Consider the following 14,245-nt stretch of genomic DNA (forward strand, 5'->3'; position numbering starts at 1 on the left):
GAATAATGAACAAGGAAGTTATCGGAAAAGATTTGTAGTTCTGTGTTAATCATCTCAAAATTAGCGCGGCTTTAGCAGTGAATCCTCGTAGTGGTTGTTTTCTTTTTGCTGAAAGGATGCGTGATGCATCCGGCAATAATGTCATGATCAGATAGACCATCTAAATGCAGCATATCAGTAAAAACGTCTGGGTTGTTTGTTCGGATGAGATCAAGGATATTTGCCGCTGTAGCGGTGCGACGGGTAGGACTAATAATTAGTTGCGAAAGAGGAAAATCCAAGCAGGATGAAAGAAATGCATGGGCTTCATTGTCACTAGAATTAACAGAAAGAGTGACCCAATCAGCGTTAAATTGAAGTCGCCAAAGACGAGGAAGATAGCGATAGAAAAGCATACATGTAAGTCACTAAGTATTCGATGAAATTCACAAGAAAATCCACCACACATATCGGGCGGCCAATAGAAAGCACCAATAATTACATCTGTAACGCCCAATTTGCACTGTATCCACACACATTCAAGGAAAGTAGGAGCAGTGAGGGGAAAAGCGGATATTCGTTTATTTGTAGTTATAAGAACACCGCCCCCTTTTTCTTCTGTCACAACTAAAAAAGCAAAATTCAGATTCGCTGAGCAGGATGCCATTATCTGGGATAGAATCATCGAGCCTTGTTTCAGTTAACACAAGAAGTGAAGTACATGTAGAATCCACCAGTGAAGAAAGGGCGGCAGTTTTGGATAAAACACTATAGCCGGATACAACTTTTGAAGGCAGCGGCATTTCCTCTTCAAAGGCAGATGAACACAAGCCTGCACCAATGGGCGCGCACTCGGGACTGACGTCATGAGGGGGACGGCCAGTGGCTCCGCCTTCGAAGAACATCGGCGTGTGCATGAGCGGGACTATTTCTTTAGTTGCAAAGGCGATCGTCTGCTGCGCTTTGGTCGTCTGGGCGGGGCCTGTCCTGCCTTCTAAAGTTGTATCCGACTATAGTAATGTTTGTGAACAAGAAATTGGCGATATTCCTTACGCGAAAATTGGCGAACATTACGCGAAAATGAAGCAGGCGTAGAGGAAGATGACTTATCTGTCATCACCGGTCAGGCTGTAGCGAGACGATTTGTTGGTACCGCACAAGCACCTGCAACATCCCACATGTAAATATTGTTATTGATATGCAGCTTATCGAATGTTAGACGGACACGGTCACCTTCTTTTGTAATCGATTGAGAGAACTGAAGAAGTCAGCGCTTATCACGAACGGCTTGGGAATAATCACGTCCAATGCCGAAACCTGTGTTCCTCAGCTTGTGGCCGTTACTTAAGATAGTCTCAACTTCTTTATCATTAAAAAACTTGGCTATAATGGGGCGCTTTTTGTCGATCGAAAAACATCCTACACGGTATACTCTAGCAATGTAAGTCACATTGACGCCAAGCTTATCATGACAGAATTCATGCACAAATCGCTCTGGAGTTTCCCAGCTTTCTGATTCAACTGCGTCTGCAACACCGTAGAACAAAACATTGAATCTGCGGGACCGGTTCTCTAGGTCGTCAATTTTGTTAACTAGACATTCCACCCTCAAGGTGCCCTAAGACATCAACTGGCACTGATGATTCCACTTTGGTTTCCAATTCCTGTACTCATTTGGTAAGACTTTTCAGGTCTGTTTTGAGCATGGCAGGCATATTCAGCACCCTCATTACAGATTCCATAAGACTTGCATTGCTGGCTTGAAGACGTCTAACAGCCTCAACTAGACCGTCTAACTTCTCTTGAGTCTTTGTCACCGGTCTGGGGTTTCTCTCTACATCACCGCCCACAAGCAACGGGTGCAACACGTAAACGATAGCAATACAGGTGCGTTTGAAAGAATTGGGTCAATGCCACTGCCAGAAGGCAAAGATCATTGCTGTGGCAACAGCTAGTTTGGTAATAACTGACGCGTAGAAAAGCAGTCAGTGAGCAACGAACAACTGTGGCACTGACGTGGCCCAGGGGTTCGTTGAAATGCGCGCGTTTTTGAGTAGGCGGTGTTGATATCGTCGTTCTAGGTTGACCGATTAGTGACATGAAACTGTCCAAGAATGGCGGCGGGTGATGCAGCAGGCCTGATAAGTTGCAGCAAGTAGGCAGGTTGTCCATGCAACGCGGAAAGCTCATGCATTTTTTGCTGACCCAGGCATCAGCCAGCTGGACTGCAGGCAACGACAGCAGTCGTCCCAGAAGTAGTAGCAGCATCTTAGCAGCATCTTAATACGTTACTGAATTTCAACCTGCTATTTGAGATGAATACTGACGTGTCAAACTACAGTAATACTCTGTTAACTCGAAGTAGTAAAAACCAGAAAAAATTTCGAGATAAGCAGATTTTCAAATTCCATTGAGAAGTCCAGTTCTGTATAAAAACATTATCACTACTGACCAGTTGCTTAACAGGAGTGCCGAACTGGCTCTTTGTAAAGGTTTTAAAGAAAAATGACATACCAGAGCTATCAACCAGCTGTGTTTTTTGGCACTGCCTTTTTATTTAGTGCAGAAAGACCGACTAAGGCTGGTCTGCCTCTCAGTAACACTTGCACCTAGCAAAGCTTTCTTGAGTTTCTTAACACATCGCATGTGGTGATCGTCCCCGCTGCTGCACTCCACTTTATTTCGCATCAAGCGGAGCGTGTTTCTTGTTTCAGCTGTTGTCGTCACCCCTTGAGTAGCTTCGTCAACGCTGTCGCGATCACCGTGTGTGACACCACATTGTTTCGCTTAACCCTTTATATCCCAGGTGACACATTTGTGGCAGTTTTGCTTGATTTTTTTTTGCCTCAAAATTTCACTAAGGGACCCCTGATTCTTTGCTGCCACAAACGTGCAAGTCCAACTTTCACATACGCTTGGTAGATGGCGCTACAGGTATCGCACTTGAGTGCTTCTTCCCCTGGGTCCCAATCTAGCCCCCCGTCCAGTCTGGTTCCCCCATTCCCACTCCTCCTCCTCCTTCTTCCATTGCAAACATGGACACCACATGTTACCGGCAAAGACGGCGAGCTCCTGGCTTGTTCATGCTCCTCTTTGCTTATTACTTGTAATATCTAGTTATAAATGCCTGTATTCTTTTTCGCGAAACCTACGAAACGATCCTAGTTTGCAGTATTTTTGTATCATTGGTTATTGTCACCTGTATGTGCAGTTTAGGCTTGCATACACGTTTGTGTCACTCAGGACGACGAAGTCCAGCTTCTGGATAGGCCAAAAAAGTGCACAGAAGTTTGCAGTGCGTCGCAGTTCTGTTTTTTTTTTTTCATTAATTTACTGCAAAAAGAAGTTTTAGAGCACCTCAAAGCCTTAAAAAGGTTTTTCTTTATGGAGGCAACAGTTGACAGACGAGCAAATACAAGAAATTCTCTTTCAAAACTAATATCCAAGCGGAAGCGAAGATGAAGACTTGGAAGGCTCAGATTGCAAAGGAGAGTATATTTGCCAGAGAGACTGCCACACACGGATGGCGAAAGCTGAAGATGAAGAAGTTGAACTTACATCGACTCAGATGAACAAAATGAAATATGGCACTGTGTGAAGAAGGATCTCAATATCAACTGTGGAGAAGAACACGTCTTACCTATGCGTTGATACAGAAAAAAATCAACTGCTCAAAAATCAAATTTTTCATGCCTCTTGAAAGCCCTTGAGAGTTCAATGCATGGTCACCTATTTTCAACTCCTCATTCCTGACTGTAACACGTGGGAGTAATTGTTATAAAATGTATATGTATTGTTGTAAGTTTTTTTTCAGGTATTACTTTGAACAAAAACTGTCTGAAAATATAACTCTCGGTTGTGGGCACTGCGCAGACTGTATGTGGGAAACAAAGGGTAAGAAAATGGTCAAACCAGCCGATGTTGCCGGTGAGATCGGCGTAGCCCACCACTAAGTCCAGAGAATCGGCCTTCTCTGTCAATGTTGTGACTGGAAGGCTGGCTCCTCTCGCACGATGGAAGAAGCCACACAATCAGCACCATTTTGACGTCCTGAAGCTTCTAGCCTCGAATCCGCTTCTTTAATTAGGGCTACCTTTCTTTGCAGCATCAGTGACTTGCTTTGCTTTGGCGGCGTTATCCTCACCACAACGCACGGCCGACAAAAAAATGCATGCGACGTGTTTTTGCATAAATAAAAGAATACTGAAATCGCATCTCTGATGGTAAACAAAACGATGTGTACGAACCGTGCTATTTTGCAGGGCTTGCGATGCGACACAGGGTTGCTTGACGAAGTTGTTAATGCGTTAGGTTCCGACTTCACGTTCGGCAACAGTGTCCGTTTTGTCGTAAGCGCGGCAGCCTTGCGTGAACCTTGTGAAACGGTTTGGCGGTGAAGTTTTTATTCCACTCTCAGTCAAGATTTCGAGATAAGCAAAAGTGGGCACGGAAATGCTTCGAGATAAAGGGCAGTAATACATTGCACCCATGAGAAATCGTTTGGTGCCGCGGAAAATTTCGACTTAGTCGATTTTTGGAGATATGCGAGTTTGAGTTAACGAGGTATTACTGTATGGTAATGTATCCAAACCAAATAATATTAATAATAATTGGGGCCATGTTATACCAAAGGGACACCCGCTGTTCTCCGAATCAGCAGCTACGAGTTATAGGTTATTATTCTTAGACCTTCAGCCCTCGTCAAGGTAATGATACTACGACTGAAAAAGAGGATCTAGCTGTTTTAAGTCGTGATGTGGTATTTTCCTTTATATACTGACAGGAGAAAGCCTAAACTGCTTAACGAGTCATGAAGCCCCAACTTATCTGGTGAACATGTCAGAAGCACGAGGAAAGATTGCTCACTGGATAAAATAAATACAACATTCTGACTTCGTAGTTTTTGATCGTGCAGGCCGTCGCCTGAAAGGCGCACGTGCCTTCTCTTGGCTGTTAACTGAGCTCCTACGTGAGCTTGCAACCGTTTGGGAGGATGTCACAACCCATACCTTGAAAAGTGAAAGTCTGTGGTACCTTTGTTTCAGGAATACTTCACTTGACTGCAACACTTTGGAGTCCGGTGGTCACAATAGTTTCTGGCGCACGTACAACAAGATGTTTTCAAAGGCTTAGATGGAAGCACATGAAAGGAAACATTGACAACTATGTGCAGTTGTACCACTTGTACCCAATAAACAGTCAAGTACGAATCACGAGTGAACGAGCTTGTGTCACTCAAACACTCAGATGAACCATTTGAAGTAGTGTGTATAAACTTCACCAAGCTGAAAAAGAGAAGTCATGGCTTAAAGGGGTTGAAACATCAGATATGTGGTTTGTGCATTCTTTGTTTCAAACATTTAGTCCAGGAAGCATCACACGCAATCGAAGGTTCATATGTTCTCTATAAATAATTTACTATCGCATTATTTATGTGAACGACTTTTAGTTTCAGTTTCTGGGCGCCGAGTTGGACAGTGACGTCACTGTCTAGGAAGCATGAAAACGTGGGCCCACAAAACTGCATCATCTGCTCTTGTACACACACACGAGAAACTGTCCTGCTGCTTTCAATACTTTGCAAAACTCTCTAATACAGAATTTTCATTTGTACGTTATTCCGGTATACACAGAGGTGTTTGCAGAATACAGGGTTATCGAACGATAGCACTGACACCTTGCGACGCTTTGGGCAACCAGAAATAGATATATTTCTTTGTTTTCAACGAGTGCCCTTGGCAAAATAACTTTTAAAAAGGCAACACATTCAAAATGATGCTGCTGCCAAGAATTTACAATAGCAGAGAAGTGATTCAGGCCCGTCGCCAGGGGGAGGCCCCTAGGGCCCCCCTCCCTTCCGAAATTTTGATGGAGGGGGTGTTCTACCATTAATAAATAATGAAAATGGGTGTTTTGCTCGGATAGTGAAGGCCTTCAGCAAGGGCCCCACGCCGCCGAAAAACATTCCTGTCTACAGGCCTGAGTACAATACACTAGGTTTCTGCAATAGCAATTCTGTGCTTGCCGGGTTCATCTTAGTGCCATCAGATGGCTCCACCTATGCGGCCTCTTGCGTTAAAATACAGAGAAGTCTGTGCACAAACTGAGATTCTCTAGTGTCGTCTTCGCAGGTTCTCATAACGATGCGAAGTACCTTGGAAAATGCCAGCAAGCTTGGCTAGCTTGGCAACACGCAGAGAAAGGCGAGCGAATGTTGGTTTGCAGCTGTTGCTCTCTAGGCTTGCCCAGCACGGCAGTGCTGCGAGTCACCACTCATTGCACGTCACTCTAATGTGGTATGATACCACTCAAACTTTCATTACGCTTCCTACGCAGTGACGTCGGTCTCGATGGGTCTCGATCACGAGAATGAGCATTTGGGCACACTTTGGAAGCAAATTAAAATATATTTTAAATGTTTGCTGTGTCAAACTTTGTGTGGAGTGTCTTTGCATACAGAGGGAGCCTACAGCAGGCTTTTTGAAGCCTGAAAATTTGGTGTGTCAACCTCTTTAAACTGTTCACTCACTGAGGTTATCACTGATTCAAGTTCATCACCACTACAAAAAACCAGCTAATCGACCGCATAAAAAAATATCTTAATACTAATACAGCTACCTAAGATGTCCTCTAAGCAGTTATTGATCTTGCTAAGGTATAGACCGATAAGAATTAGGGCATCTTTAGAAACTGCTATGTGAATTCCTGATTTCTGCACAAAAATGCTTTCTTTCCATCCGACTAGCAGTGGCTTTAAATACGTAGGAAGAATTTCGTGAAAAGTCTGCAGCCTGTGATTTGAGCCTAATTGTCAAACACTTTGTGCGATTTTCTCTGAAGCATTTTTTCAATCTTGGTACAGGATATCGGGAACAGATAGTGTCGGGCAAGGCGACCTTTGAAGAGCTGGCCAGCCAGTTTAGCGACTGCAGCTCAGCCAAGCGGAAAGGTGACCTGGGAACATTTGGCAGGGGTGCAATGCAGAAGCCCTTTGAGGATGCTGCCTTCGCACTCAGCGTTGGGGAGCTCTCGGAGCCGGTGTTCACAGAATCAGGCGTCCACCTCATCTTGCGCACTGCCTAGAGGTAAGCTGCATTAACTTCTCTGGCCTTACAATCCTATTAGTTTTGTGGCACAACATTTGTGTTTGTATTCCTTGAATGGATCTTCACCGATGACTTGTCAGCTTGCATGTGTCTGAACAGATAGCCTGTCTAGTCACTGCCTAAGGGACAGTAAATACTATATATGTGACGGATGAATCTGTTTCAGTTACCCAACTGTTTTCGGTAACTAACTGTTTTCAGTAAACTAATCTGCTGCATTGATACAAGCTAACTTCATACATAATAATTGGACCATCAGCCAACAGGCTTCTTGCTGGACAAAACAGCTCTATCTGCAGGTAGGTCAGATGGACAAATGTAGCAAAATTTAAAAAAATGAAAAGCGAGACAGAAAAATTGCTTGTTCTGCAGTGAAGAAGAATGGCCTCAGCAGCAGTTCATATAAAAAATACCGATTATTGGTCAGTATTCAAATGAAGTAATTGCAGTCCCACCTAAGCAATCGGACAGGTCATATTTCACTTGAACTTTCAGGCTGCCTTGTGAAGATTTTTGAACGATAATTTCAGCTGATTGGAATATTTACCCAATACTCTTATCTTCTTCTTTCATGAAATTTCGTCTGAAGATTGCCTCCAAGGTGTGATTGGATGTGCAGCAACATCCATAGCCAGCCTAGCCAACATTATTACGAGACAGTGGAGCAAGGATGGACTGAGCATCGTGTGGCTGTAATAAAGTAATAAAACCGCACTCTCAGAGTGCGATATTACACAAAGCATTTTGTTGGCAGCTGGCTAGCAAGCATGGTTTCGGATTACACATAGCAACTTCTACCTGCACGCAAGGCAGTGTGTTTGACGCGAACGTTCGTGTGGCAGCAGTAGCAGGATAACGTTCCAAGAAACGTGCCATTTGTTGGCTTGCGACATCATGAGAATTACGTAGAGTACGTCTTGGAACGACAGTATTCAGGCCAACCTCTCGGTAATTAAGGTTTCTCAGAGAACTAGTCTGGAAATCTTGGGGAACTTCTGTCATTTTAGTAATACTTGTTGCTGGGCTAGTTGGTGCATCATTGCTGGAATACAAAAAAAAAGCCTAATTGCCATAGAAAGGACACGAAAACGTCTCTTGTGCTCTTTTCTGTTTTGTGCCATTTTGATGGTGGTTACGCGTCCTTTTGCATTCGAGAAAGTAGTGTCTTGTTTAACGAAAACAATTGTGTAATGAAAATAACCTTATTGGCCCCAATATTCTGCCAGTGCAATGCACAGAGAGCTTAAAGACAGAGTCACTGCCTGTCTTCCCTGAGCATAACTTGCACTGTGATGTTTCCACTGCGCACTGTGCTTCCACAGTGGTTCCACTACGAACCTCTGTTTGTAGGGCAAACATGAAGACCTTGCCTCCATTGTTGCCAGCATTAATGGCACAGTAAGGTGGCAAGTGCACTCTTCCTGTGCTGTGACTTCTTCCAAGCGGTGAAACCGTCAAGGGCTCCGGAAGTGGGGTGGCAGGGTAGGCTAGAGCCCCCTCTGAAGCAGTGCAAGGCTCAGACCTCCCCCCCCCGGTCAAACCCTATCACGCATTTTTTTTTATGTGAAGCATTTCTTAGTGAATCAAAGGAACTTTGGCCGTTTCTCTCTTAAGTATCTGTCTCTATCTAGCCGCCTACGTCCTGGTCGTCTGCATAACTTGTAATACGTATACCAAACTTGGCATAGCAAGGGATCAGTGTATGAAGAACATGATTCAGTGGTCATGACATGCACAACGCAAAATGCCTGTCACGTATGTCATGAATTCCTTTCCCTCAGTCACGTGTGGCACATAATCGCGCATATTACGGTTCATGTTATGCAGGTATGCGCCACAGCTGATTCAGTCTCAATCAACACAGTAACGGTGAACGTACACATTGGAAATTCCTGCAGATCCCACGCATTGTGGGAATCGATATCATGATCACACACCAAGTGTAACAGCTGTGGTGTAATGTCACTTGTGGTTGTAGCGCTCTTACAATTCTTAATTAGCTACCTTGATATATACTTTGACAAATAAATGTCAAAATATATACATAAATAAAAAATTAATACCTAATGTTCACCACGTGCTACGGCCCATTGGCCGCAGCTCTTGCACACGAACAGCTCACACGTGGTGTCTCGATATTTCAAGTCATTGATGCCATGTACACGGTCCACCAAAGCAATGCTGCGTTCTCTTCATTTGTTACGAGGCTGGGCGATGGCCTCATGCTGACTGAGGATGACGTCAGATTGATTGAGAGCCGCTTTGTGACACGCACAGAAGCCACTGCTAAGTGCCCTGACGGCATACGGCTATACTACAACAGTGCGGACGTCGACCGCTGTAACGCACATTGCGTCGAAGCTGCGGACGACGTGTTATGTCATCCCGCATGTGAAAGCATAACTGGCTATAAGAACGAAAAGGTGCGTAGGGATGCCCTGGCCAAGGTGGCCAAGAACGCAAGCGCCATGGGTGGCCTGCCTGCCTCAATTTGCCTGAGCGCCGTCAAGCCCTACATGATCACAACCAACATCGATGTAAGCGACGGCCTCGATTGCTGGTGGAAACATAGGCACGTGGGGTACATTAAGCATGATGAACACAACGACCTCGTGCGACTGTGGCTTGAATTTCCGACATCCACGGTAGGCATTGTCGCCTGAGCCAGGACGAAGCACATCTCTACCAGTGGCGTAGGCAAAATTTTTTTTCGGGGGAGGAGGGGGGGGCATTTTCTTGATACGACATGGGGTCTGGTCAGATAAGTGTGGTCGAGTGTCATTTTGTGCTCTATCTCAAGGGGGAAAAAAAATTCGGGGAGTGGGGGGGGGGGCACGGGTCCGGTGTGCCACCCCCTGGCTATGCCACTGATCGCTACCGCACACCCCTCCATACAATTGAAATGGGTGCCCGTGGAACTGCGAACCACCACAATACGCTAGACAAAATACCTCCTGTAAGAGGACACAGTTTCCCCTCACGCAAACAAACGCCATAACTATACATAAGTCGCAAGGGGCCTCATACGCCCAGGTAGTCTACGAATACGATAAGTGCAATCTACTGAATTTAGTCTACTAGCACTTTCCTGGGCTACCAGCCTCGATGGCCTATAACTCACCAACGCAAAGGGTGACTTCAGGTTCCGACATGTTGCCGGCTCTATCGACAGACAATTTGTCGACGAAATGACCCGTCTAGCAAACAGGCCTCTAGACACTGTATTGGACCAGGCCACAACCACAACAATCGCCTCAGGCTCGCCGCTCTCAACGTACATTCTGTGCACGCGCACGTGTACGACCTCTAAAAAGACGCTGTGATCACAGAAACTGGCGTGTTAGCACCTTCTGAAACGTGGAGCTGTGAGCCCACTGCAGTCACGGGATTCCGATGTGTCGTCCACAGCAAGAAGCTTCATTGCAGGTGCGGTGGCGTGGCCGATGTTATATATAAGAACATGGCGACGCGCAACTTCAACGTTGGCCGCATCACATTTCGCTGGCCGCCAGACACCGAACACACACAGACAATCAGCCGAATCGGCGACGTCTGCGTTGCGTACATCAATCACAATAACAAACACATTGCGCTCGCAGCCATCTACCTGAGCCCGGAGCGCAAAAGGAGTCCGTCCAGCGGTTCTTATCAACGTACCTAATCGATTGCGCAAAAACCGTGGTCAATGCTTTCTACAATAATTCTGCCGAGAGGGCATAGGCGTATCTACCGAGGGGGGGGGGGGGGGGGCAAGGGGGACCTAGCCCCCCCCCCCCCCCCACTGAGAAAAGTTCGGGGGCGGTCATTACGCACTGGACCATTTTGGGGTCATTTGTTGCATTGCGATATGAGCAGCTGCTGTGTGCATGGCCCGGAAAATTTCAACCAATCATAAACAGCTAACGACCAGTGCGGAAGGAAACAATGCAGGGTAGTTTAACGTTATGATCACCCGCATTTTTTCAAAGAAAATTTGTGCTTACGCCATTTGCATAGGAGTATTTACTTGGAGGGGCCGGAGGGCCTTCCAAGCAAAGTAGAAAACAGCGCAATACAACGAAGACAAGAAAGACCAAGCAGGACCAGCGCTGTTCAGCGGTGGTCCTGTTTGGTCTTTCTTGTCTTCGTTGTATTGCGCTGTTTGCTGTAAAGTTGGCACGCTCGAAGCAAAGTTGCAAATACAAATACGATGAGTATAAAGAATGTACTACACCCCTAATACCACAAATTCTTACTTAAAAAGAACTTGTGGTTGACAAGTTAACAGTAGTAGTAATATAATAATAGTAATAACAACAATGCACTAGAAACACTATTTCGACTAGGAGTAAACAAGTCAAGATATAAGTACGCAAACCTGAATATTTGCAAGGAAGTGTAGTGCTATAATTATGGAAAAGAAATGGTGCAGTCACTGCTACCTACATTAAAAATGCAATTATTAGCAGCTTCTAGACGTTAACGAAATTTCATTGATACAAATATATACTACTGGGGAGGCCGTCATCGGCATTATTGTTGGCTTGGCGATGCGCTTACGGTAGGGAGATGCTACGAAGGACAGACTACAAAGAACACAGGACAAAGTTTGACAGAACGAGCGCAAACTTCAACTGGTTTTATTATTCATGCATAGTCAATGTAAATAAAAATTGAAATGACACGTGGAAATAGATAGTGCACTTGACCCCGACTATGTCACGTCCACCACGAAATCGATTTTACCAGGAGATAATTGATTGATTTTATTGGTGGCTCACTGATGCATGTTTCGGCGCCTAGAGATGTCATGAGAGCAGCTTCGTAAACTGCTCTCTCCCTGTCGTCTTTTATCCACTTCATAATTGTTGTTTTTTCGAACTGAGGTACGCATGTGCATTGGTTACAGTGGGTAGCTAAATTCCCGGGGTGGGTAATCTGTTGACCTGCGATACATCTGCTCTCTGAGCCTAGTGTTAGCGCATCTCGTGGTCTGTCCAATATATTTTCGTCCTCATGTTAATGGCAAACTGTATACAGCTGCCACATCACAATGCAGGAAGCTTGGTTTGTGGCCTACCTCACATTTCTTTCCTTCTTGTGTTCCTTGTGCGTTGTTGACTTTCTTACACAGCCCTAGCAATTTTTGAGGAGCTCAAAATAAAACTGACACGTCATGTTTGTTGGCGATATTCTTTAGTCTATGTGATATCTTGTGGATGTAGGGGATAACCACGGGTCGTAGCGTTTGTTTTTCGGTTTCTGTTGTCTACATAAACCAACTAGCCCCTTTCGTCGCATTACTGACATAATTGTATTCACGCATGAAGTTGTGTGGGTAGTGTATAAAACGTGTTGCTTGCATAGTATTGCAATAGGTTTATATAACATGTATATGCATCATAATCCCAGTGCATGCTACATAGAACTGGCTTTACGTTTTAAATGTGAAGGGTTCTTGGTGAACCGCAGGCACTTTGACCGTTTCTATCTGTGTATCTATCTAGCCGCCTAAGTCTGGGTGCTCTCGTGGTCGTCTCCTTAGCTTGACGCATACCACAATTTGCATGGGAAAGAATTAGTGTATGACGAACACGATGAACAGGTCATTACATCAATGGCGTGAGATACTTGTCGCATACGTCATGGAACCCTTTCCTTCAGTCACGTGTGGCACATACCCGTAAACCACGGCCCATGCACTCTAAGCCGCAAAGGACGAAAAGGGGTCTGTGGTTCGTCCTTTTGGGGGGTAACTGCACTGCCACAACCATTACTCCCTAAAGGATGAACGATTCGTCCTTTAGGGAGTAACTGTCAGGGGACGAACTGTTAGTCCTCAGTTGTTTTGAGAGACGAAATTTCTGGGTGTAAAAGTTACCCCTTTTAGGGAGTAACTGATTTATTCCTCTTTTTGCATGGTAGCTGCGTAGGGACGAACTGTTACACCTGATGGGTCTAACAGTTGCTCCTTCTCGATTAAAAAAATCAATTTATTACAGTTTCTGGTTGAATTACCGAGAATTTGGAGGTTGATACACGCATTTGACGACATATACAATTAATGCACAGAAATAAATTCAGAAGTAAACTACAGAAAACTCACAACAAACACACAGGATTCGAACTCGTGACCACTGAATCAGCAGTGTGGAATGCAGGTATGAGCCACAGGTGATTCACAGTTTGTTAGGGTAGCGTGGGGGTGAGTGCCACATTCTCATGGAATGTCCAGCGGACCGTCCCCCGCGGTGCCCGCAGCCACCGACCACATGGGAGGAATGGGAGACCCTGCTGCGCTCGACGGACCCGGCCAAGCAGAAGATCGCCACTGACCGGGCCGCCCACGTCATGGAACTTCATGAACGCATAGGGCAGTGGGGTCGTGCGGGGACCCTGGGACGTACGTGCCCAAATCCCTTGGTCAAATAAAGTTTTACCTCCTCCTCCTCACAGTTTGTATCAACCCAGGAACGGCGATAACAGACTTTCAAAAATCTTTACGCGATCGCGTTACGGAGTTTATCTTACGGTCGCAGAAAATGCGGGACTAGGCTTCTGCAGCGTTCTCGGTGAGGGAAATATTAGAGGTATGGATAGATTGAAGATCACGGTTAGAACCGCAATCGAACCCAGGCATTCTGCGTGGCAGTCAAGTATTCATTAGGGGTGTGCGAATAGTGAAATTTCACCTCGAATCGAATTCGAATCGAATAGTGCCGAATAGTGGCCAAAAATATCGAATCGAATATCGAATAGTATATTTATACGAAGTGTGTACCGCCGGCTACGGCAACACAAAGGAAAAATCGGGGGCGTTTCTGTGTGCGAACAGTTTCATTGCGCACTTGTTCGGGAGTGGCTTTAGTTTCAGCATTTATGGGCGCGCAAGCATGTTGATAGAAGAGCCGCCATTCCAGTCAGCAGCGCCACTCCTCCTCCTAACGACTGACAGAAGGGGGTACGGTAGCTAGATTTTTTCCCCGTGGTCGCGCAATACGGCTCATCTGACAACGGTAATGTTGTGCTTCGCCATGGGCGCTCCGGGCCCAAAAATCGTCGGGCGCCCGTTCACAGCAGCGTTTTAACTGAGTGCCGGAACGATAGGAGTTTCTGAACCAGTGGTCCGGTGCGGCAGTGGCGGCTGCCCAGCGTGAACGAATTTTTACATGCAAAGCCAA

The 14,245-nt window shown here is 45.5% G+C and overlaps 1 protein-coding gene across 1 annotated transcript in view; it reads left to right on the forward strand.

Moving 5' to 3' along the window:
- LOC119390709 (putative peptidyl-prolyl cis-trans isomerase dodo) overlaps window positions 1-13,515 on the forward strand; it is a 37,552-nt gene extending 24,037 nt beyond the window's left edge. Inside the window, 3 exon segments of the mRNA XM_049414153.1 lie at window positions 6,842-6,948; window positions 6,950-7,064; window positions 13,300-13,515. Coding sequence (XP_049270110.1) covers window positions 6,842-6,948; window positions 6,950-7,064; window positions 13,300-13,496 — 419 coding nt within the window. The 3' untranslated portion in view covers window positions 13,497-13,515.
- The last annotated feature ends 730 nt before the right edge of the window (window positions 13,516-14,245 follow it).

Source organism: Rhipicephalus sanguineus, chromosome 1 (genome assembly GCF_013339695.2).
Source record: "Rhipicephalus sanguineus isolate Rsan-2018 chromosome 1, BIME_Rsan_1.4, whole genome shotgun sequence".
Classification (NCBI taxonomy): Eukaryota; Metazoa; Arthropoda; class Arachnida; order Ixodida; family Ixodidae; genus Rhipicephalus; species Rhipicephalus sanguineus.